Source organism: Paramisgurnus dabryanus, chromosome 10 (genome assembly GCF_030506205.2).
Source record: "Paramisgurnus dabryanus chromosome 10, PD_genome_1.1, whole genome shotgun sequence".
Lineage (NCBI taxonomy): Eukaryota > Metazoa > Chordata > Actinopteri > Cypriniformes > Cobitidae > Paramisgurnus > Paramisgurnus dabryanus.
The window spans coordinates 481,638-507,591 of NC_133346.1; the positions used below are offsets into that span (position 1 = coordinate 481,638).

A 25,954-nucleotide genomic window follows, 5' to 3' on the forward strand; every position below is an offset into this window, starting at 1 on the left:
TCTTCATCTATCCTGAATTTGTGAATGACCCTGTAAATATACTTTCAAAGCTATGCGGGCGTGCGCGCGACGCAAGGCGAACAAGGGGAGAAAGTATACTGTCCTGGGCTTTGATGAAACAGGCTTGCGCTCTAATGAGGCCATGTTTCTTCATTGTTTGCAATGCATGAGGAGAAACAGATGTTATTTCTTTAACGCGAACGTTACACAAAGGAAAATGTTTTCACACATTTTATATCATTTTATTTGCCGATTAATAAAACCATAGCCAGGGTTCCCACAGGTCCTTGAAATCCTTGAAAGTTTGTGAATCTGGGGGGGAATTCAAGGCCCTGGGAAGTTTTTGAAATATAAATACATAGATACAGGTCATTGAAAGTGCTTGAATCTATTTTATGCAAGAAGTTTTCTGGAAAAAAAATCCATATTATTCCCTGTGTACTGTAGGATAATATCATAACATTTCTAGACTTTTTAAGCACACGTGTTAAACTGTTGGCTTTAAATGCTTTTATCTTCTGTATGCGAATGTTGATTCATACCAAAATGTTTTTTGGCATAACTGTGTTTGACACATGAAAACGTCTCTGGTTACGTATGTAACTGTTGTTCCCTGAGAAGGGAATGAGACGCTGCGTCTCCCTTGCCAGACTTCCTGCGTCCCTGTAACGCCGTCTTTGTCAATATTTCAGATAGCGATATACTTCCTGGCTCCCGCGTCACCCTGTCTTTGTCATTAAGCCTCACTATTGGTTGAATTTGATATACACATTCAGACGCACTTACCATTAAAGTGTCACCGTAGTGGCGCAGCGTGTGTTCCCTCGAAAGGGAACTGTAACAATGTATCTTAAAAGGTAACACGATGTATCCTTGCTCTCACTTAAAATGTGTCCCCACATTTAGTCCTTGAATTTGAGGGTATTGGACCTGGAAAGTCCTTGAAAGGTCCTTGAATTTGCATTTAACTAAAGTGTGGGAACCCTGCATAGCATTTGATAATAAGTTATAATGGGTTTACAAATGACTGAATAAAAAATTTGCCAAATTCCTTGACATTCCGCATACTACAGTAAATTCCATTTTTATGCTTTGATTCCATCCGTGTTTTCTGCATCGCAGAAATCCTATGGCCCTACACTTGTTTGCAGGCAAATAGTTTTCCATCTGTATTTGTGTGGCACATCTGTTTACGCGACTGTGATTAACTGTTTATTGTTATTTTCCTCCAATCTTCAGAACCGTACGGACGTGGGACCTGAACTCGGAGAAGAAGCACAAGTCTGTGTTTAAGCCTCGATCGCTGCAGGGTAAGAAAGTGACGCCCACCTGCTGCACATACAGTCGGGATGGGAAACTCATCGCCGCGGGCTGCCAAGATGGAACCATTCAGATCTGGGACAGGAACTTAAGCGTAAGAGCGTTTTTATTTCATCAGTCTGTGTGCTGGAGAGAATTCCTTCTTTATCTTTACAGCTCATCATTAGTCAGCGTAAGACATGTGCCGCCCGCCATGACAGAAAGAGCTCCGATCTGATAGGGGCAATAAAGCCCTCCTGTCCAATCTCATGCCAGACCTAGCGTGCACATGCATTGGGTCACTGGACGTTTGACCGTGCAGGATGAGGAGGGTCAGAGGTCATCAGAGAGACGCTGACCAGGTTTTCACTGAGGTGCTGGGCTGTAAATAAGCAGCGTGGGTGTCCGACTGTCCCGTCTCAGTCTGACGTGGATGAATGGGGCAGATGGGGGTGATTCATACTGGACGTTGGTTTTGGAGCTGATTTGCTGCTGTTTGAGAATTACTCATCTGTTTGTTTGTTCAGGACGTTACTGTGGGTGTGTGTGGTCCAGTAGATGTTATATCTTTAAAAATATTTGTCCGGATACGTTTTATAATTTATGCATAGTAGTTGTCAACCGATATAGGTTTTTTGGTGGCCGATATTTAAATATTTATAGTAACTGAGAAACATACAAACAATTATTGAAACTAAATAAAAATTTATTTTAAATAATATTTATGCAATATTCTCTGAATTAAAAAATTGTAATGAGGTAAATAATTACTGCTTCTTTAATCCAACAAAAGATTATACATAACATGCATAATTCATGACAAAAACACTATTTAACTCCTTAAAGTTACTTCACTCATAAGAATGAGAGGTTGTTTTACTTTCTTAAAGATAAAGTAAAAAATATATTACTAGACCAAAAAAAAGATTCATGTCTGTTTTTCTATTTTGTCTTTGTAAAAACCCAACCCAAATGGAGAATCTATTGGCCAAGTGGAAAGATTTATTGGTTGATGCCGATTATAAATATCGGCTGATATGTCGGCCTCTGCAATATATCAGTCGACCACTAATGTATATATATGTACACTATGGTTAAATGCATTAGTTTGTTTAGTAGTGTTCTGGTTATGCCACTAATGGTTTAGAGATCTCAACACAGGATTGAGTTTAGAGTCAGTGTTTGCTTTTGAAATGCATAAGACAATTGAACAATGTGCTTTATAGCATCATTGTCATCACTACCGTTAGTTATTTAGTCAGTGAGTTAGATTCATGGTGACAGAATTAAACCAGTGATAGATTCATTAAAGCAAGTGTTTGTTTTTCCTGAGACAGACTCTCTGAGCTCAGCTGTGTGTTTTGGCATCTGTAAAGCTTTTCTCCAGTATTCACATTCACAGTTTTTCAGCACTAAAGAAAGTTACTTTATGAGAGAGAAAATAGCTCGAGCATCATAAACCCTGCAGACAACAGATCTCAGGTCTTTGGTGGTTTGTGAGAACATTTGGGTGAAACCCATCAATGGGTCCTGTTCATGGATTTTGGAACCATTGAGATTCTTTGCATTATGATGCTATTTTCATGACTACTAAATACAATTTATCCCCAAATTCATTCAGTAGGATGTAATGTATGTACTGGAAGTAATTAATTACTATTGAATTAGAATGATGCTACAGTACAGACTCATCTGTTTGTAACTAAACAGATCTGGGGCACCATTCACTTCCATAGTATTGGTAATACTTTACAATATGTTTGTATTTGTTAACATTAGTTAATGCATTAATTAACATGAACTAACAATGAACAATACTTCTATAGCATTTATTAATTTTAGCTTGTTATTTTTAGGACTTTTGTTAATAGATTTCTAAAATCAAAAGTTATCTGTCAACCACTGGGGGCCGGTGAATTCTCTTCCAAGGGGTGGGAAATAAAAATATGTGTTCGGTGCTTCATGTGGACCATGTGATAATCTTGTGCCCTCGAAAAAGACCGCCACTGCTGTCAACATTAGTTAATGCACCATGAAGTAACTTCATTTACATTAGCAAAGATTAATAAATGATAAAGAACTAGATTGCTTATTGTTAATTCATGTTAGCTAATGCATTTACTAAAGTTAATAAATACAACCCTAAAGTGTCACCATTATTTTTCTTACTTTGGAAGCTGTTGGCACAAAAAAAGCTTAATTTTCCTGTTAGGGTCAGTTTAGAAGTGTCAGTGTTTTCATGAGACTGATGTGTAATTGTAAATCCAGCTGTTGATGTGATTGTGTTTATTGTGACATTGATGTGGTGAGGTTCGTGTGACTAATGATGAGTCTGGTACACTGTGACCGTTTCTCTTTGGGATCTGTAGTGATGCTAGCGGGAAGACTTTTAAACTCACCGGTCGAGTGGCTGTTGTTTCTGGTTAATGGTGCTGAGGTTTTTCCCATTACACGGCCACTTTGATGGATGCCGTTGCCAGATTCTGCACGAACTTCAATCCTGTCGACCGTGAAAAGTTTAAGTTTTCTCACAGTTGTCGTTATCAAGCTGTTAATGGAAATGCTTGACATTTATTTTTGTTTGTGACGGAGTTCCTCTAGTTGCTTTTCCTTTTAAACAGAACTCAAGAAGAACGGAGCTGTCGAGCAATGTGTCGGCCTGTCGCGAGACGTTAACATTGTGAGGTTTGAAGGGACGAGGGTTTAATTGATGGCAGGAATGTGACGGTAACACAGAGCATAAGCTGTCAGCATCACAGCTCGCAGCCTTCAATGAGTGTGTGACTGATACGATTACAGTCGAGCGTGAACACCAGGTCACGTGTGTCTTAAAGACAATTCATGCATGACCACCTCAGTCCTGTTAAGATAACACACCTTTATATTGATTTAGATCAGTTATGAAGGTCTTTGCTATATGTTTGTCTGTGTTAATGTGAATTTGGCACAGTCTGCCTCCTGTATGCTCTGTGATATAAGCTAAGTGCTCAGCACCTGTTTAATGGATTCCTGGAATGTCCATGTGCTCACTTTTTAGTTTACTTAAGCAGTAAGATCTGTTTCCTACACTATGGCGAGTCCAATAACCAATGCATGGATAATTTTGGTGACAAGTAATGAATTAATATTTCAACCAAACTATTTACCACTCAGAAACGTCCATCAACAATCTCCAAACAATTGATGATTCCTCAAAATCTGATCCAGACTCAAACATAAGATCTGTTTACACACACACAGAGCTACTGAAGGAGAAACAGCCAATCAGAGCAGATCTCAACAATAGACCATTTCATTCTAAAGACAAATCCTAGGGTTGTAAATAGGCATGTAAAACTGACTCTGGATCATTTTTGCACTTAATAAAGTCACAAACCTTCTGTGTAGATATCAGAGAACAATTTTACAGATTATAACAATGCATTCTTTAGTAGGGATGTGTATTTATGTAATTTTTTCATTTCGATTAATCCATAGGTCTGAAGAACGAGTACTCGATTAACTGGGGGCGGGGCAATCAAATGGGCGGGGCGTACACGTCATAGTGAAAATTAAAATATTTTTATTATAAACACTCAAATAAATCTTAATTTTGAAGAAACTATGACAGAACAATGAACACATACTAGATTTTTAATGAATTAAACGTTTTTTAACAGAAACCTCTAACAGGAAAAGCTGTGTGATGAAGTGAAACTAAAGGGTTAATACACAAACCGAAGCGCTTTCTATATGACACACTCGGCATAATATTACCATGGACCCGTACCTTTATAAAACATAAATGTACAACATGCATCTATCTGCATAAAATGCAAGACTTCAACTAAGTTTTCAACTAAGTTATCTAAAAAAAAAAAGAAAGTTTAACTCCCTTTGTGGATGCATCATAAACAGCGCACTTATAAACACGTCCAGTCAAAGCACAAAAAGCTTCATAACATTAAGCAGCTTTAAGTGTTTTGCTATCATTTTAGCGATTAGCTGTGTCGTGTCGTCCTCTTACCTCAGTCAAGATGTAATGTTAATGCTCGTATGGCTCTCTGGTATCTCTTGACATTTGATGTTTAAATATGAGATAATAACCTATTGAACTTTTGACGGCGCTGTACATTTTGCATCTGACTGACTGTATTTCCGAAAATCACGGCATCCTTTTAAACCATAGTGCCTCAGTGATGTGAGGTGTGGCCGGCTTCACAGGATCGGCGGGTTGCTGCTGCGTGGTCTCGCAGAATTATCTGTTTGTCCTCATGTGCACTGCATTCTTAGATGTCCAGTGTTTGATGAAAATAGGTTGGATATAAAACTTGCCAGAAACCGTCAAAAACGTATTTCTTTGGCCCCTGGGGTCCATCACAGATTGACTGTAAGTGTAAAAATGATCTAAACAGTTTACGAACCGAACATATTGAGTTGATATGTCTTGACACTAATACATGGCTTTGAGTTTTTGACCGAAAGATATAATGTGCCACATGATACAGTGTGCGAGCAGATGACGCCAGGCCAGCGAACGATCACAAATCCATTATTCATTGAGCAACTCGCCGGTCACGCCTGCCAAACTTCGCCTCATACCCCCAGCTGTTTCTCTCCGCGGCAGCCGGGACGAGAGATCGGCTAAAAACCTGTAATTTATTACTGCTTGTTCTGTCAGACTAAATATTTACCCAGCATTCCCCAGCAGCTTACAATAACAGGCCGTTCCTCGAGGGTGCATCTCTGTAACCCATCCTCGGGGACGCCAGTCATCCTGTGACTCATAACCAAATGGACATCAAGATTTTTATAAACTTGAAGAAGCAAATATCACATGACGTTTATTCACATTTACAAACAACAGCTCTGGATTTGTACGAAACCTTGGAATCAAATCTGTTGAATTTAGGAGAAAACTAAAGATGCTCTCCAATGGACTGTGACGCATGACATATTTATGATACAATCTCAGGACGCTTGAGTCGTAGAGCGCTATGATATACAGGAACGTTGGTTACCACAGCTAATTTTGTTGATGCTAGTTTACTTTATATAGAAATACTCAACACTTAATACCATAATGACATCTAAACGTATGAAAATATATTTTTAAAGACGGGAGGACCGAACTTCTAGCCACCACTACTGTGTGTCATAGTGTTTACAGAATTAGACTCACTGGAAAGCACGACAACTTCTACACTGCTACCCTGTATCTGCATTACCATGCAATGTAGCTAGAAATGTCACGTATAACCGTGCTATTCATCTGTTGTTGATGCACTTCTGAGTTTTTTTATAATTATTCCATCAGTACTAGCGAAGATAACATCTGTGGTTACACAAGCTAAATGTTAGAACAGTAAAAACTCGTATTTTTGTGTATTTATGTATGCTTTATTAATTACACATGCAAAAAACAAATAGAAAATTAATATCAAGGATAACAAGAAAAATAAAAAACACAACAAAAAAAATAAACATAAAAATAAACAAACAGCTGGCAGAGCCGATGGTGTAGTAGACAGTGCTCCGACATATGGTGCCGACGTACTTCCGGCGACCTGAGTTTGATTCCAAGCTTGAGGTCCTATGCGATCCCATGCCCCTCTTTCCACCCTGTACTTTCCTGTCGTCTCTTGATTACTGTCTGTCAAATAAACACAAAATGGCCCAAAAAAGAATATAATTTTAAATAAACAAACAGCACCAGGAATAAACAAATAATGGGGACTGGGTGAAAAATATAGATGTCTAAAACAGATTTACCATTGCAAATAGTCCTTTTTGCTTTGTACACCCTTTAATGTTTCAAAATACTAACTCTAAAATAACTAACTTAAAATGTTTTGACAGTCAACATGAATCTACCATAACCAGTCCTGCTGCAGTTTGTGTTGTTTTCATAGAGCAGTAATGAGCTCTCACTGAGATCTCGTGTGCGTCTCTTATTTTACCTGACACTTTAAGACAACATTACAAAGACATTAATGACAAACATTTTTACTAGCGTGATTATCCTGTTGCTGGACAAATCTTAAATAAACAGCACAATGTAAGGCCTGCTAGTACAGCCTATAGCTGAACACATCTTTATGATGACCGAGATAAGAAGACACTTTAAACCTTTCTCGAGTTTGCACATCTGGACAATTCTTCACACATCAGAGATTGTAACTTTGTAAATCCAGCCAAACAACGAGTAAACTTTAGTGATTCTTTAGCGCTTTAAATCTCTCGTACTGGAAACTGAAGAGTCCGGTTTGTTATGCATGCATATATCAAGCAACAATAGAAACATGTCAATCCATTACCGTTGATATATTTGCTGCTATAAGCGGGCAATACAGCTGTTTTGTTTTTATGTATAAGCATTGGCATATACAGTATGTAACACATTTTTTTATATAAGATTGGTCATAGCGTCCACCTTCAGTATCTGTGTTAATCAGAAAGTCAGACGTGGTTAAACGTCTTTGACATCTATTGCTCATAAACTGAGAATGTGGACAGACTTTATCAATTAGAGGCCTGTTGTTGATCTTCTCTGATGTCTGATGTTGAGATATTGAGATGGACAGATCTGATCCTGATGATGGAGTGAATGGAAATGTAGATCATTCTGTGGCCGGTTGGATTTTGATTACGAGGTCGTGAACCCTCATCAGTATCACTTGTGTCACAGTGTTATCTTCAACCTCATGACATCATCATTTGTCTTTTCACAATCTATCAGCTGCCATCTTTGACAGATCCTGTAGAAACCTGTTATCATCTTTCAAATAATTGGTACACGTGTCGTTTATTAGGTTTATTTCAGGGCTGCATAACGAATAATCGCAACTAATCGTCTGCAGTGTGTATATTTATATACATACATATGTGATATATGATATAAACAAAAACTTTTATTCTGCAAACAATTAGTCGCAATGAATCGCTTTGCAGCCCTGTTTTAATTATTAATAATATTTATCAAATCATTAGTGCATTGTCAAACAAAACAAACACACAAGATCATGCATAAAACTGGTTATTGATCACATCAATCGGTTATTATAGTCTTTAACTTGGCTTATAATTATTTACAAAAACATGCACCCGATCTTAAGATTGAACATAAAGCATTTTTATTATAATTCATTATAGTGCATTAAAGTTATGGAGATAAATATAAATCAGGATTTTATATGTAGTCAGGCGCACATGGGTGATGAAATATCAGAACTGTAGAGATATTAAAGCGATGAAACTCGACACAGGCTTTAATAAACGTCCTGTAAGCCGCTCTTCTCTTCAGGAAGTAACGCACCGAGTCTTTGACATCTCACACATCTTGTTTCTGTATCAGCTGTTCATTGGATTGTGCAACATGACAGAGGATTTGGTTTCTTCTTGGAAAGAAGCCGATAATGTTCTTATGTAAGTCATACAACTGTTACCCAGCTTTAAAGTAGTAGAAAGATTTTGTCATTGTTTTCTTCTCCCTCGTGTCGTTTTAAATCTGTGAGCTGTTATCTGCTGTTTCCACACAGCACAACAGGAGACATTGTGGACAATTCTTTCTATATAGTGTCTCCTAAAGGACAGCCGGTTAGTGTGAACACATCTGTCAGGTTTTAAAAACAACCATTGATGTATAAAAAAGTAATACAATAGCTTCAAGTGAGAATTCAAATATAGGTTGTTATTCACTGAAATCGCTTTTCCATACGTTCAAGTTAAAATTTTGCTTATCTGTAACTGAATCAGTCAACTAAAGCCTTAGTCGGTGATCACTTACTGTGTGTCCACCACTGTGCTGTTGTTATGAATCATGACAGACAGACGTGTTCACTGTAAAGTGTTTTATTAAAGGAAGTTCACTGAAGATTGTTTGCACATGAGGGTGAAGGATCTACGACAACTTCTAGGTGAAAATATGAAAAGCTCGGATGCAAAACCCTCTTAAGTGCATCTGACATGTTTTCTTCTAAATTAGCATTTTTAACACAGTTTATTTGTAATGCCAGAGGAACATATTATTCAAAAATATTGTTTGCCAAGCCATATTTTTTTTATTTGCTGAAGTTAATAAAAGAGGAGTCACTAGAAGAAGTCACACATTAGCAGTTTTAAAACTTCTTGTAAACCTTCATGTTTGTCCTCCAGTTCTTTTCAGCTGTGATGTCTGTGGTGCTGAACTCAAGCTCATCAGGTGTTAGTAGATCACCTGCACCTCATCAGCTCTGCTTATTTGCCAGCCTGAACTAATGTGCGCTGCTCTTAGTAGATTGTGTTGATCATTATGATTTATTAATACATTTGTGCCTTTTTAGTAAATAACCCACAGGTATTATCACTCCCATTGACACTTTTTTGGAATTGCGATTTTACACTAATTTGCCCCGTTTAGTAAATCTTGCCCTAAGTGTAAATCTCTAAGTGTATTGTAGGCAAATTTTAACTAAGCTTACAGCTGTATTTGAACTTTGGTTCTCCTCACATTTGGCTCTGGTTTCAAACTCAAGAATTTATAACTTTTTACATCAGAGTAGCTGTCTCCATCAGCCTTTAATAAGAGATGATGTGTGTAATCTCTGGTGTCTGATGCTTATCCTGATGTTAGTGATGACAGACAATTTACGATGGACATCTCTGTAAGTTCTCGCTGGTAATCAGGACTTCTGTTGTTCTGGAAACCCAAACTAAGCCCTCAGCATTGAGACGGTGGTGAGAGAGCCAGCGCATGGCTCTGAACGTGTCTTGTCAACAGCAATCACTGTTTTGTGAGTCGTCTTTCACTCATACGTTTATCAGACTCTTTAGAAGATGAACAGAAATGTTTTGTGCTGTGAAACTGAAGGAGATGTTGTGTTGAGCGTCTTATTCTGGTTAAGTTAGCCAAGATCCTTGAATCGATTTCACTAAATTTGGTCTCAAGTGTTTTGCTTTAATCTTTGTTGTGATGTTTTCCAATATCTTGTGTTTGGAGACTTCACAATGATCATTGTTTAAGGTCAACATTTCATTTCATTTTCAGTGTATTTATAGTAACTTCTGTGCTGGGACATATTTTCAAATCATGCTGTAAGTAATATAGTCTGCTATATTCGGGATTGATGGATTGTGAAATGTTATTGGTTAAAGACTCAATGCAATGCAGATCTAAAACCCTAGGATTTGTCTTTATAATGAAATGGTCTATTATTACCTTATTTGAAAGGGTCATGAATAATAATGTTGAGCTCTGCTCTGATTGGCTGTTTCTCCTTCAGAAGCTCTGTGTGTGTGTGTGTGTAAACAGATCTTATGTTTGACTCTGTATCAGATTTTGAGGAATAATTAATTGAGATTGTTAATCTTTTTTAATCGTTTTGGAGATTGTTAATGGACGTTTCTCAGTGGTAAGTTTGGGTTTTTTCAGTATGGACCTGCAAAACGTAACTGTATCGTCAATATTAGAACTTCAGCCTAAACACTAGCATATAGCATTAACTAGCATATAGCACTAACTAGCATTTAGCACTAGCTAGCATATAGCATTAACTAGCATATAGCATAAACTAGCATATAGCGTTAACTAGCATATAACGTTAACTAGCATATAGCGCTAACATCACAACCTTGCTTTATCATTGTAACAACATTGTATTTAATTTAATGTATAATTTAATGTTGGGGCGTAGCTCTGGACTGTAACGTCACAGTTGGTGTTATGTTGAGATTGGTCTGTTTTCCAGCTGTCTTTTGCATGCACAAGGTTTACATAAGAAGGACGAAACAATCATGTTTTAGGTTCATGATATGTTATTATCATGTACTCAACTCTTATTATTCATTTATGCCTACATAAATACAGTTTTACTTTCTACAGCACCTTTAGTAATGATGTAAACTAGTAAGACCAGGAGCATGTAAAGAAGTTAACAAAATCAGTTTAGACTTTAAGTAATGAAGGAAACATTATGATGTCCTGTACGTCCTTCAATTGAACATTTCAAGAGCCGTCATATAATAATGAAAGATATTTGAGCTGTAAAAGTGTTCAGCAGGGACACGCTAGACTGAGTGCACTCACAGGTGAAGAAACTGATAAAGAACAAGCAAACGCACTCAATTATGTCTCAGTTAATGAGTTTGGCACGACAGGGTGATGTAAGGGCTGTAATCTGGAGGTTTAACTGTGTGGAGTTGTGTTATCTTTCTGTTCCAGGTTTTTGACTTTCTCTGCTCTCCTACTGAAACTACTTCAACTTTACTTCCAGGAATTTTGGAAACTTTCCATGGAAATATATGGGAATTGTATTGATTTTTGAGGAAGCTAGTTGTTGTATGTGAGGCATTTGCATAAATTATCCAAAATTGACTAATAATTTCCTTTAATTCCTGAAGTTTCCGACTTGGAATATTCCCAAAATTCCCAAGCTTTACAACCCTACATCTGTATCACCACAGGTATACACCACACTTCTGCTTTCTGTCTGTCACGTGTAAGACAAAATCACTCCTGACATGTTTAACTCTCAGTTTGAAGTTACTGATCCAGCTGACGGGTTATCCATGTATTTAGTTTCTATTAATCTTCATTATTTTTAATTGAGTAATGGGATAACCGGGGCTAGTTGTCACACTTTATACTTTAGTGAATATTCCTCAGTTTGTTTATAGACCACATAAAAGTATAACTGCATCAATTAGTTAAGCATCTTCTGTTATTTCCTATAAGAAGTAAGTTCATGTTGTTTTAGGCTTGGGAGGTTTAGCGAGTTTTGGTAATATATGGAATGCTCCCCAACGAGATACAGGATTAGACAATACTTTCTATATCGGTTTGGTCGAATATGACACTCCTTTGCAACAGAAGCTCTGCCAGAAACGTACACTGATGTCAGACGTGAGCTTTCCAATCAGCTCACATGTAAGCCGGTTGAATGTTTTCAAACTGGGAGAAAAACCTTTGAATTGTATTTTCATCATACAATATTTTAATGAATCACAAGAGGCTTTGATCTGCACGTAAACATTTATGCCACTTTGTAGGAAATATTTATCGTATATCATCATTCATCCCAAAATATCAATAACGCCAAGTCATATGTTATGTTAGTGTTAAGTACAGAATTAAAACAAACTAGATTTGTATATTTTACAAAGACAACATGCTGCCATTTCCACTACTGGTCTTTTTTTCTACTTTAGTGATTTGTGAAATCCATGCAAAACCATATTTGGCAGTTTGATCCTGTGGGATTTAGATTTGTTTTTGCATGAAAGCTTTTGCATGAAAGATCTCATGTACTGTTGCCACTATCATTGCATAACCTTTTGCTTTGAATATGTAAAGGATTTAGTTTTTCAACATATTGGATGGTACCCCTGTCAAATAAGAGCATAATCTTAATTTAAAAGAGATATTTGAACTGTTTTGTGGCTTTAAGCTCTTGTAGTTTGGCACACTTACACTTGAGTTACTCAATGATTTTAAAACACACAGAGAAGTTTTCAAAGCTTTCTAGATACCTGATGGATTGTTGTCTGCATTAGTGTCATCCTGTAAAAGAGTAAAGTGAAACCTTGAGGTTTTTGTTTAGAGGATCTAATGGATTCACAAAGGTTCTCTGTCTGCATGGCACGTTTCATGACTTTGAGGGCACTTAACTGATTATTGATCAATGGATCTGATCATTGAACACTGGAGGAAAAATCTCACACACATGCAGTGTTTTAGGGGGTGAACTCCGACCAAATGTAGTTTACAATGGAAAAGAAGTGTAGCCTATATATCTTTAAAATATTAGAAAAGAAACCATGAAATGCAATTTAAGTCATTAGGAGAAGTGTGGCTATATGTTGTGAATACTTGAAATTTAACAATTTATGGAAGTTAAAAAGGTATAAACAAAAGACGTTAAGGGCTCTGCATTACAGTAAACAAAATACATGTCAATTATTTACACTTGCACTTTTTTGTGGTAAAAAGGTAAAAATAGGGGTAAAAGTTTTGCCTGCATCATATTTAATTTTTTTAAATCTGGAATCAAAGAAGAGTAGTTGAAGACTCCCTGATCTGCAGTATTACACGACTAAACCATGAGTTTGGATCCGCGCAGTGAATCTGTGTTCTGGAGTTGAGTGGATCCTGCAGATTCTCATGAGCTGTTGATGTCTGTTCACCCTCCATTAGATTGCACGTGTAAGTAAAGACACGGGTGGTCCAGTAATTTAAGAGCCATGAGGGTCCACCAAAGAAGGTTTCGCTTCAAAGAAAGTGACAAAGTTAAATGTGTCTGTTCACCCTAAAAAGGCACCTTGAGCTTTAACATTCTTCTTAGGTCTTTTTTACGGTTTAGAAACGGGGTCATTTTGGTAAAGATGTCAGCGTTAAGTGGCTCATATTGAATACAGCACTGGATATTCACACTCATGCAGGTGGATTTAAGAGACAAACATCATGAAAGCCTTGTGTCCTCATGGATCTGGAATATGAAAACAAATATAGATAACAAATATTTATTCCATGTACTTTAAATCACATGGATAAATATGCATAAATCTAAATGTGGCTGAATCTAACATGTTTATTTGTTTTATTATTGCAGGTTCATACTAAGTTTCATTGTCGACAGGCACACACCCCCGGATCAGACACCTCCTGTCTCACTTTCTCTTATGACGGAGTGACTCTAGCATCTCGAGGAGGTCAGATCACTCATCATTTCAAACCTCATCCTACTGATTTTCTAGCATAATGAACTTTATTCTCATTAGGACTGGGTGTTATTGTTCATAAGTTTTTATATTTTTCAACACTGTATGCAAAATATATGTGACCCTGGACCACAAAATTTAACTAGCATGGGTATATTTGTAGCAAAAGCCTAATCTTGCTCTTGTTTTATAGATGACACTTTAAAGTTTTTCACTAATGAAGTAATGAAGGTGAAATAGCAGTTTATATTTATTGTAATAAATAAAAATAATGCATTAAAGTATATATTTATACATAAGATGATCACAAAAAAATTATGTTTGTGTTACACTTTTAGTGGTTTTACCAACAACAGCCACTAGGTGTCAACAGTTTGCTGCATACTCTTGTCACAAATTACTAAGTTACTGTTACTGCATTATTATTATTACTGCTAAAATGTTTGAAAACTACACTTTTAGACATTTCCAACGAGATATAGTTTGTTGTGATAAGATTTAAAATTGACATGCAAAATATTGAAGTAAACTCACTGTAGTGCCAGTTAAGGGCCAAATATTTTCCTATCATAACAAACCATACATCAATAAAAAGCTTATTTATTCAACTTTCAGATGGTGTATACATCTTCATCAAAAAAATTACCAGGGTCATATCCTGATATTGAATTTAAAAAAGTAGATGGGAATAATGAAAGCATGTTTTCCATACTGATTATCAATGAACTGAAAACGATGAAAGAGTTATTCAAATAATTTACAGCCACAATGTTTCTTTATCGATATACCAGGGACATTGGCCAATCGTGTTACTGTGATATAAAATGACTTGTGCAGTGATATAAGAGCTTGGGTCACACTGCCAAGCTTTATTCTGTTAGCCCTGACCATCTTAAATCTGTGGGTTTTTAATGTTGCTCATAGACACAAAGTGCAGTTTGTCTTCATAGAATGAACTTTTTGTCTTTGTCTGTGACCTTATAAAGATGAAGATATAAAGTGCCACTGTCTCATTGAGCTACAGTAAAGTCTTTCTGTCAGAAATCTTTGTGAAAGACTATCAGAAGATCTTTGAAGATCTTGAGTCAGCAGTAGTTTGGAGATCCCCGTATCATCAGCTGTGAGCCATCAGAATGAAGTATGATGTGATGTGATTCATTCTGCCCTCAGCTCGGCTCTGATTCATCCGTTTAGTCCTCTGTTTGTCACAAGTGGTTTTCATGTTTTATGTTAGTCATTCCAGAGGCATCTGATCTTACCATCTCTGGTTTTGTCTTTGTGTGTTTTCAGGGGACGATACACTGAAGACGTGGGATATTCGAAACTTTAGGAAACCTCTCAGTGTGGTTACCGGTTTGACCTCCTTCTTTCCAATGTAAATGATTTAGATGTATAAGTTTGATCGCTTTTATACAACAGCTCTGTAAACAAGACAATAACGTGAATGTTTCAGATAAAACTCTTGGTTTTGCTTTTCTGCTCCCAGTTTATGCTGGTAAATGAGATTCACTCAATCCACAAAACTAAACTTGACTAAACTAGCGCAATTTAGTCAATTATATTTGAATAGAGCCACGTTACAGCTTTCAGGCATTTTTTAATAAAACAACACCCCTTCGACATTTTCTTCATTGGATAATTCCTTTTCTGGGGATCACGGGATAGTAAAGTTTCTATCTGTCAGAATAGAGACTGGATCTGGCTGTTGTATAATGCATCATAACAGCTATTACAGTGAGTTTTATGTCGCTTGTTATTGTTTTATAACACAATGAATGTCTTTTACATTTTTTTTTAAACAGGACAGACTGCTGTTTTAGCCCTGATGATAAACTCCTGGTAACGGGCACCTCGGTTAAAAAGGACGAAGGCAATGGAAAACTGCTCTTCTTTGAGAGAGAATCACTTAATAAAGTCTATGAGATTGAAGTGACCAATGCGGTAGGTTCATCTCCTATAAAAAAATAAGGGTTTTAAACCTTTTTCTTTGTAAAAAAGCTTTTTTTGTACTCATCGTTGAGGGTGTATAGTACAGGGTTCATGTTTTTATAGCAGATTGATCATTTGCAAATAAGATCTCTTCTGAAACAGTTCCTGAGCTCTGCCTTTACCAGTGATGTGTGCAGATACGAAAATGTGACAAGTTGTAGTTAAGTATTGGACCGCTTAAGTGACAGAGAATTTGTATAAAGTGGCTCTGTGTGTTTGATAGTTTTCCAGTCATGAGATCTGTTAACCAATCCAGAGAAATCCAGCCGGACGGCCTTTGCTGCCAGATGTGTGTGGATTGCCATTACGGTTGTTGTTGTTGTTGTTAATGTTGAGCACTTACAGAGCACACAAAGACCAAGATTTTCCAATAAAATGTTCAGGAAGTCCAGGAAGCGAGCCGTCTTGAATTACAGCACCTGGCAAACTTTGTGTTCGTTAGATGACTGTGTGCAGTGAACAGGCAGGACATCAAACCATCTTCTATAAGAGAAGAGAATATTGAGTTTCTGCATTCATTTGTTGAAAACACGATTGCAGTTTAGATCTTTAAAGAAAATTGGAAAGACAATTTTATTCAAAGAAAATTTTAAGCCAAAACATAAATTATCTTATTGGGGAAATTGAAGGGTCTGATGGCAAAAACAAAACTGTGTTTGGGTGTTCCTGATGTAGATCCATGTGACACAGGATATGGGCTTGAATAAAATACTGATAACATTTTTGAAATATGAAAACTACACTCTTAGACCTTATTAATAGTTTATATAGTTTATCGTGATAGTTTAAAATTTACATGCAAAATATTGAAGTAATCTCAGGCTTCCTGCTCACAGCGCCAGCGCCAGTTAAGGTTAAAGCATCAGAGAAATGTGCAGATAATAATCCTCATCATTTTTATTTTCAAAACATATTAGAGATGTAACAATTACCGGTATATTGGTTAACCATGATAAAAATGTCCAACAGTTAGTATTACCGCATCATTTTTAAATTATCGTTTAAATGTGCCAGTGTCACGGCTCAAAAACCCCTGTCCAGTATCAAACAATTTAAGCAAAAACATGAGACAAACACATTTATTCACATCTGCGCCCATGTGTTTGTGAGCACAGTGCTTCACTGACTGAATTTAAATAAAAAAATATTGACGTTTAGGGAAATCTAGTTGAACTGACACCTGTTTACTTAATATTTCTTTAGACAGATCGATCTTTCCTATTCATTTTCCATTAAATGAGGTGATGAGTTTAAAGCTCTGTTTGTTTCTTTAGTGTTGCTGTGAGCGCAGGTTTACATGAAAATCTGATTTATTTACTTGTGTTTTATCGGAACTAGAGAACATTTATCTCACGACTCCAATGTGCCATCATTTATGTTAATGTTATTTATTTGATTTTTATGCAAACAAAAGTGCCATGATAGCCGTGGTGATTTTGGTCACTATAACTGTGATGTTAAATGTTCATACCGTTTCATCTCTAAACATATAAAATCACTTTTTATTAATAAACATTGTATTAATCCTGCAGACAACCTTGACTCTGCAATCAGCTTTTTTTCACGTGTGTTGAATGTCTCAAATGCGACGTCTCAATGTAGATACACATGAGGTGAATGACAGCTGAAAGCTCTTCTGGTCGTCCATGAATGTACTTCTGAGTGCAAATGAAAGCTCTTCATGGCTCTCTGTTTCTGTCCCTCAGTCCCAGAGCTCAGCGTGCAGTCATAACACCATCAGGGTTAATGGCCTTCACCCGGTCTGGCACATCTTAAACATGACAGGATGTCAGATAAACCACAGAAAGAGGACGCGTATTAGAGGAGGAAGATGATGATGATGTTCAGACACTGAATAATGACCTAAGTCTCAGTCTTTTGTATTCTAGTACTGTACTTTTGTACTGTATGACCTCAGAGGATTTTAATTGAGACTTTTAAAGAGTCGTATGTAGGGTTGCAAAGGGGCAGCAGTTTCATGGGAACTTAATCTGGGGAATTTTGGAAATATTCCAAATTGTAAACTTAATGGGAATTTATGGGAATTATTTAGAAATTATGGGAAATTTATGTAAGATATATCATATACAAACATAAACAGACATGCATGCAATACAGATTTCGAAGAATCCTAAAACTTGGACTCATCAAGTCTGGATTTATTTGATCAAAATTCCTTCAGAAATCATTCTAATATGAATTTCAAATTCCCAGTTTATTCCCATTATTTCCCGTTAATTCCCTATTGAAAGTTTCCAGCCTTGAACATTCCTGGAATTTTGCAGACCTAGTTGTATGATATTACTGGTTTCATTTTCATTGCGTATAAAGAGACAGACATTCTTCCCAACATCTCAATTCATGTTTAACAGAAGACAGAAAATAATTTGGATTCAGATTTACAATGTTAAAGGGAAATACAATATGCGATAACTTGCTAAATATTGTGGTGTGCGATCTGCTGTATGATGAAGCCTAAAGTTTGTAAAATCAATGTATAGTTATTGGAAAATATTTAAAAATTATTTGGCAAACATGTTTTACATCCTTTCTAAATGTTGATCATCTTCTACACGGCAGAACGCACACAAGCGTTAACATTTAATAGTCTCTTTAAAAGTATTAAAATCATTCATTTATTTAAATATTGCGATATGCACATCTTTGTTATTGCACATCTTTGTGGAACAACACAAGGATGAATAAGTGATGATGGACCGTTTCTGAATTTTAGTAAAGGGTTGTTAGTGTTCTGGTTTGGTGTAAATATCTTCGGACTGAATTTATTTATAGGTAGCGTGCACTCCTGCGACCTGCCGAGCGGCTATTTACTGTGTTTATCCAGCACGTCTCTCTGTAAGACGCTTGAAGAATTTAAGTGCTGTCTTTATGAAGTCTTGCACCAGGCCGTCCTGTGAAACCAAGAGCTACCAATCATGTCAGCGTAAACATTAGACGTAACCCTGCGGCGGGGTCGCGCTCCGTGCCGGTAGGTGGACGTGAATCCAGGCCAGGAAAAGTAAATACTGCAGGGGTGGCTTAGCTTCATTGCCCTCACACAAGGTGCAGAAACCAGGTGAGACGTTTGCTGCCTGCATTTAGGATTCCTGTCGGATCATACGAGTTGAGATTGTTTGATACCCAAAGCTAAAATGGTACCAGTCCCTTTTGACTTTAGTGATTACTAAAATGTCCTTATAAATGTCTTTGTAGACTTCAGGTCATGCACAGACAGGGATAACCTTGATTCTGGAAATTTAAACAATCATGCCGGACTTTGTTGAATAATGTAACTTTGAGCTAAAAGCATGCTTCAGACGTAACCCAGGTGTCTTTTTTTACCCACAATACTGCTGTGCAGTCCAAACAAAAGTCTCATTTTATCAGGCCATAGTTCATGGAAATTCAGCTTTTTAGTCAGGGAAAGAGTGGGAACCTTGTATCTCTCTATCTCTATCTATCTCTCGTCCTAATGTCTGATTGACAGCAGGATCCTGCGCTGTGTTATATAAAAGTGTAGTTAAAAGCATCTGATGATGATGTTGGATTGCTCTGGGTCTTCCTCCGCTGCATGCCTTCAGTCTGGCTGAACCTCCTATCAGTCGACAGCTTGCTTTGTTTAGGAAATATCAAATATTGTAAAAGATGCCAAAATATCTCTTTAAACTTTGGCACAACCACAGTAAAGGCAGGAGAAAGATCAGGCTCATGCACGGCAAAAACATTACTGTTGTAGCATAAACATTTAAGCTCCAAACAAATACTTGCATGTGAAGAGCGGTGTTTATTTCACAGAAGCAAACAATCTCACGTTCTGTCCCGTGATTTAAGTCTCTGGAGGTAAACAGGATTACAGAGATTCATGTTGGGGCCGGTATATCACTGCTATTTTCAGCGTCCATAGAGTCCAAGTCGTACCGTGCGGGGCCGAAACAGATTTCTGCTGCATTTGATTTGTTTTTGACTACATTTGTCAAGAATTTTAAATTCACTTAAGGACTTAAAGGAAATTATTTGTACAAATTTCTGATTTCACAAACTATATCACATGCCAATAGCTTCCTCGACATCAGACTCGTCTTCATCCATGTGCCACAATTACCTTATATTCCTGTGTAATTTCCATGGAAAGTTTCCAAAATTCCCAGAATTTTGCTAACACACATATCATCAGGGTAATCTAGTGTCCTGCTGAGGGATAACATGCATTCCAGGTCTTTCTAAATAATCAATTATTCCACCACATGCCCACAGAGATGGATTAACCTACGAACATCCAGTTAAGTTAATAAGGACTGAACTCATTGAGACACCTCCTCTACGATCAGACCGCGTAAAGCCGTATTCTAGGTCAGGCAGACTTTACTGAGTCCGGCTGGTGGATTGTGGGCAGAGACGGAGCTCAGGGTTTAGAAACGCTGAACAGCTGGAGGCTAAGCAGCTTTCGTTCCCCTTGCACGCATTCGTAGTTTTTTACCGATCTGTGTGCAGGAGTACAGTATGTACACTTCATAGACAGCAAGATCTGTCTGGTTAAAATCAGGCCAGATTACTTTTGTGGCTATGATGGTCTATTACTTGCTGTGCATAATAAACATGTTTCCATCTCAGGAATTCATTATTTTTGTTTTTATTTAGCATTTGCATGCAAGTAGGCAACTAATATAAATTTTAAAGGATCTGATTCTGTGCTTTGCAATGACATGAAGGTTAGTGTAACGCTGTTACATATAATGCCAAATTTTCTCAAATGCTGTACAGTTTTTTTGTGTGTGAAACCTCACCCACATTCGTAGTGTCAGATGTTTTTCCCTGTGTATTATTCCAGCACAAACCCACACGCGCACAGATACACTCATCCCTGGCAGCGGCCCATTTGTCGCATTGAGTCTTTGTGATCCAGACCTCAAGTCAAGAGCCAAATATAGTCAACTGTAGAGCAGTGAGAACATCGCTTCATTCTCTCACCTCTGCTCAGCAATACACACACACAACAGATATCAGAGTCTCACACAGACTTGTTTTTATTCTGACTCTGTGTTTTTCTCTCTGCAGTTGGTTAATGTTGATTTAAATGATTCCTGACTCTGTCTCACCGTCTGCGTCCTCTCGTCTGGTGTTATTTCAGAGTGTCGTTCGCTGTCTTTGGCATCCCAAGTTAAATCAGATCATGGTTGGAACGGGGAACGGTCTGGCCAAAGTCTATTATGACCCAGTGAAGAGTCAGAGGTACACACATCCCTTCACAAACTGTCCTTACATTCAAACACCTCAATCCATACATGTATTTGTTCAATAACTCACTTTTGTCACACATAACTTGATTAACAGGACACTTGATAACATTTACTTCTGACATGGTGGAAACAACTAAACGACTCGGTGATGCTTTTAGAAGCTTAAATCTCAATTGTGAATGTATTTGATCCTCAGAGGTGCAAAGTTATGTGTGGTGAAGAGTAAGATGAAAGACAAACATGCAGAGACGCTGACGCAGGATTACATCATCACCCGTGAGTACAAAATATATATACTCAACATATAAAATACATAAATATACGCATATCTGTATACTTGCATATATGTGGGTGATTTTTTTTTATTTGCAGAAACAGAGTCTTTGTGCATGACTGCCAGTTCTGTTGCATAGGGTCAACACTATACATACAGTCAACGCTGTTACATACGTCAATGCTGTTAGATACAGTCAACTGTGTTACATACAGTCAATGCTGTCAATGCTATTACATATGGTCAGCACTGTTACATATGGTCAGCTTTGTTACATACGGTCAACATTATACATACGGTCAACGCTGTTACATACAGTCAACATTATACATGCGCCAATGATGTTATATACGGTCAGAGCTGTCAACGCTGTTACTAATGGTAAACGCTGTTACATATGGTCAGCACTGTTACATATGCAGTTACATACGCTGTTTATGCTGTTACATACGCTGTTACATCCGGTCAACATTATACATACAGTCAACGCTGTTATAAAACGGTCAATGCTGTTACATAGGGTTAGCACTGTTACCTATGGTTAACGCTGTTACCTATGGTTAACGCTGTTACATACGGTTAACGCTGTTACATACGATTAACGCTGTTACATATGGTCAGCACTGTTACATAGTTCAGCACTGTCACATACGGTCAACTCTGTTACATACACTGTTACATATGGTTAACGCTATTACATACGGTTAACGCTGTTACATACGGTCAGTGCTGTCACATGCGATCAGCGGAGTTACATACATTCAACACTCACTCTACGTTGGTATGCACATGTTAAAATGTGCTTTAATCACTTTGGATAAAAGCATCTGCTAAATGACACATTTAGGTAAAATTTTAAATTTAGAACAATCATTACTGCACACACACATGCATTCATGCATTTACATAAATATATTTGGCAGACACTTTTATATAAGGCGACCTACAGTGTGTTCAAGATCTATTATTTAAGTATGTTTTTACATTTATCAGTATGTGTTTTGCCTGGGATTTGAGACCATTACTTTTGCAATGGTAGTGGAATGCCCTGCCAATAAACCTTTAGGCACATGTGCACACAACCCTGTATGATAAGAGCCCAAGACATCACGTCTGATAATTTTGCCCTTTTCTGAACCGAGCAGTGCCATCCTGCATTAAGCGTTGTCACAGACCCATTAACCAGACTGTAAGTGCTTTCCATCGGATTGCTGCCGATCACCCGCGGGGCACGAAGCCATTAGCGTGTGTCACTCTATCATCCACGCTTCTGCCATGAGAGCGCCAGTCACGGCAGAGCTGTCCACACCTGACCCCGAGCGCGTGATTGCCCGCTGTACTCTGGTAAATCCCAGATTCAAATGCACTTAAAGACCCTCGACACAGCTCTCCCATTAGGAGCCGTCCACCGTAACGCGAGTGCTGATTAGCATTCATCACGTGACCCACGCCGGTGAGACGATAGGTCCGGCTCTCTGCTCGTTGAGTGACGTATCTCACAGATAGCGATGGAAAACATGAGGTGGCAGGACTCAGAATGATGGTCCATTGAGAAAAAAACGGGCAGAATGTCACCGTTAACCTTTTTGCTTAATGTAGCGTGCACAAGTCAAGTTAACACAGTGACAACAGAACTCGTGAATGGAAAAACACTTCATCTTTCCTATATGGAGAGCATCTCCTGTGTGCCTGGAGTAAAACACACACACACATTGACCCTATTCCAACATTTATTTTGGTTGTGTGTTTGACAAACTGAAATGTGCGCAGCTTAATCAAAAGTAAATACAAACGTGTTCGAATGCTCAGTGGTTGCTATGATGTTGTGAAGAGTGTAGTAGTGAGTATTGTGTAGTATACCTAAGTGTTTGTGTGTCTGTTAACAGCTCATGCTTTGCCCATGTTCCGCGAGGCCCGACAGCGCAGCACCAGGAAACAGTTAGAGAAAGACCGTCTGGACCCCGTCAAGAGTCACAAACCAGAACCACCCGTCTCCGGCCCAGGTGATGTACTGTACACCTCACACTCATAAGAGCACGCTTCAGACTGATATCACGTGACTTTATTAAGGTTGCTTGCAACGAAAGCTAAATTATTACATAGAATTAAATTACCAAAAAAACTACCAGTTTGGTCTCATTCATTTCAGTCGTTTCTTACAATAGCTGCATTTACATGGACAATCGGTTTAAATGTTCAATCAGAATGAAAATGCTCAATGTAAACACCTCAATCAGAATAAAAAGAATGGGTTTGAGAGGATTGGTTTATATCTTTTGTAATCTGTTTAAAGGACATTTAAACACTTGGGACCATAGATATGTATAAAGGCTAGATGTGTTACGGCGGAGTCCCTAACGTCATCACCTGGCGGCCATCTTACCACAGGGCGCTCGCTCACTCGTAGCATTGTGTTTAATGATGCAGTTACTTTTAAATGACCATAACTTGCTAAATACAGATTTTCAAACAGTTTGGTTTCTTACAAACATTATTAACGTGGCTATAATTCTGGATGCTTTAACATGTTTCATGAAATTTTTTTTTTAGTATAAGTATGCAGTGTCCTGTGTTTTTGACGTTTATAACAAATCAAACTGTTTGAAAATTGTTATAAAATTGAGCAAGTTATGGTCATTTAAAAGTACCTGCATCATTAAAACTCAATGCTACGAGTGAGCGAGCTGCCTGTGGTCAGATGGCCGCCAAATGCGGACGTTCCACTCAGTTGGTGAGACATCTAGCCTTTATACATATCTATGACTGAAACTGGGACACTCTGCGCATGTGCAGTCTTCTTCTTTTCTTTTCTTTTTTAATGGCGGTTGTGGCAAACACACTTAAAGGTACATTTTTGCCGCCTACTGGACGGGAGTTTGTAGCATAATTATGTGCATGTGCAATGACGTAGAATTGGCGTAATGATGTAAAACGCAAAGTACGCAATGTCACATGATGCGACTGTCTTATCATTGTTAAATTCTTGTGAGATTTGTTATAGTTATCCACTTATGTTATAATTAGTCAAACTGATTTATTCGTTCTAATCAGCTTTACTGAAGGTCATAATCACATGAGCAGTCTCACACACCTGGCTGTTGTTATCTGTGTATGTTGATTATATCTATACCTGCCCTCAGGATCTCTATGATCTCTCTCTCTATCCCAGACTACAGCAGGGCTTTGAGTAAACACATCATACGATTACATTATAAACCTGACTGAGAAGCAAAAGTGATCATCTGGATTTCTCAATGTCTTAAACCGAATCACACCAAAGCTTTCAGTCATTAAAGATTTACTCACCACAGCTCGTCATCTTTTATCATCTCTGTGTGTTTAAATCCAACATAAATATACTGTTCCTGCACGCCGGAGGATGTTTTGTTAACATTTTCGTGTGTATGTGTAAGCGAGAGAGGCCCGTGTTTTCCAAAGATTTGTAAGTTTTTCCCAGGCGTTCTGGGAATGTTGTGGTTTGTGTTTATAGCAGTGCTGTGCCGTTCTGTGTTTGCTGATGTTTTGTTTTGTTTTGGAGCAGGTAGGGGTGGTCGCGTTGCTGCTCACGGTGGCACGTTGTCCTCTTTCATTGTAAAAAACATCGCGCTGGACAAAACCGACGACAGCAACCCCCGAGAGGCCATCCTGCGTCACGCCAGAGAAGCTGCTGAAAACCCGTACTGGATCGCACCGGCTTATGAAGCGTAAGTAGACCGAATAAGAGTAGAACAAACACATGATCTGATTCTACATCTACATCATAGACATAATTCATGCACAGATTGAGGCTGTCCACGAAACCACTCCCTTTATGCTATATAGACGGTTTAAGCAGTAACAACATAAACAAGGGGCTTTGTGGTCAATACGTAACTTTTGGTAAACTTTGCTAAGAATAAATAACAACAAGGTCCTTTTAAAGTTATTTATATGAGAAGCAAAATAACCAACACGTAGATTACATAGGAACCGAAATTTTTTTATATTTTCAAAGAGGCATTTGTTCAAGAGTTCAGTTTAGCAACTAGTCAGAGCATAAAAAACTGAAACCGGAAGTTCGGACTAGACACGTATCGCGTAACCGCACATGCGTCCGATGAAAACGTCTATAGTACACTATATTTGGCGTCTGCCATTTTGTACCATTGTTCGAAACCTGAATGAACAACTTCATTCCCTACATTTGTTCACTACTTTTTACCCACAATGCACTCTGACTGGTACATTTGATGTACACTCGCTCACTATTTCCCATGATACAACAGGAGACAAACATGTAACTGGCAGTGAACAACACAAATTTTGTTAGTTTTCCCTTTTTTTTCCCGTTTCCCTTTTGTTAGTTCTTGTCGTCAGGTACTTTTTCTTAAATAAACAAATTAAAAAATAATTGCGATAACTTTTATTTAAAATATGATACATATTTTATTCAATATAATAAATAAGTATAATATACTAAATAAATATGACAAGCAGTTGTTTT

At 37.7% G+C, this 25,954-nt stretch overlaps 1 protein-coding gene across 1 annotated transcript in view; it reads left to right on the forward strand.

Moving 5' to 3' along the window:
• Nucleotides 1-25,954, forward strand: part of LOC135745987 (WD repeat-containing protein 70) — a 55,931-nt gene that overhangs the window by 24,792 nt on the left and 5,185 nt on the right. The window contains exons 10-17 of the mRNA XM_065264452.1: nucleotides 1,240-1,414; nucleotides 13,863-13,962; nucleotides 15,262-15,346; nucleotides 15,774-15,912; nucleotides 21,089-21,189; nucleotides 21,394-21,473; nucleotides 23,358-23,474; nucleotides 25,013-25,175. Coding sequence (XP_065120524.1) covers nucleotides 1,240-1,414; nucleotides 13,863-13,962; nucleotides 15,262-15,346; nucleotides 15,774-15,912; nucleotides 21,089-21,189; nucleotides 21,394-21,473; nucleotides 23,358-23,474; nucleotides 25,013-25,175 — 960 coding nt within the window. The remainder of the gene's footprint in view (nucleotides 1-1,239; nucleotides 1,415-13,862; nucleotides 13,963-15,261; nucleotides 15,347-15,773; nucleotides 15,913-21,088; nucleotides 21,190-21,393; nucleotides 21,474-23,357; nucleotides 23,475-25,012; nucleotides 25,176-25,954) is intronic.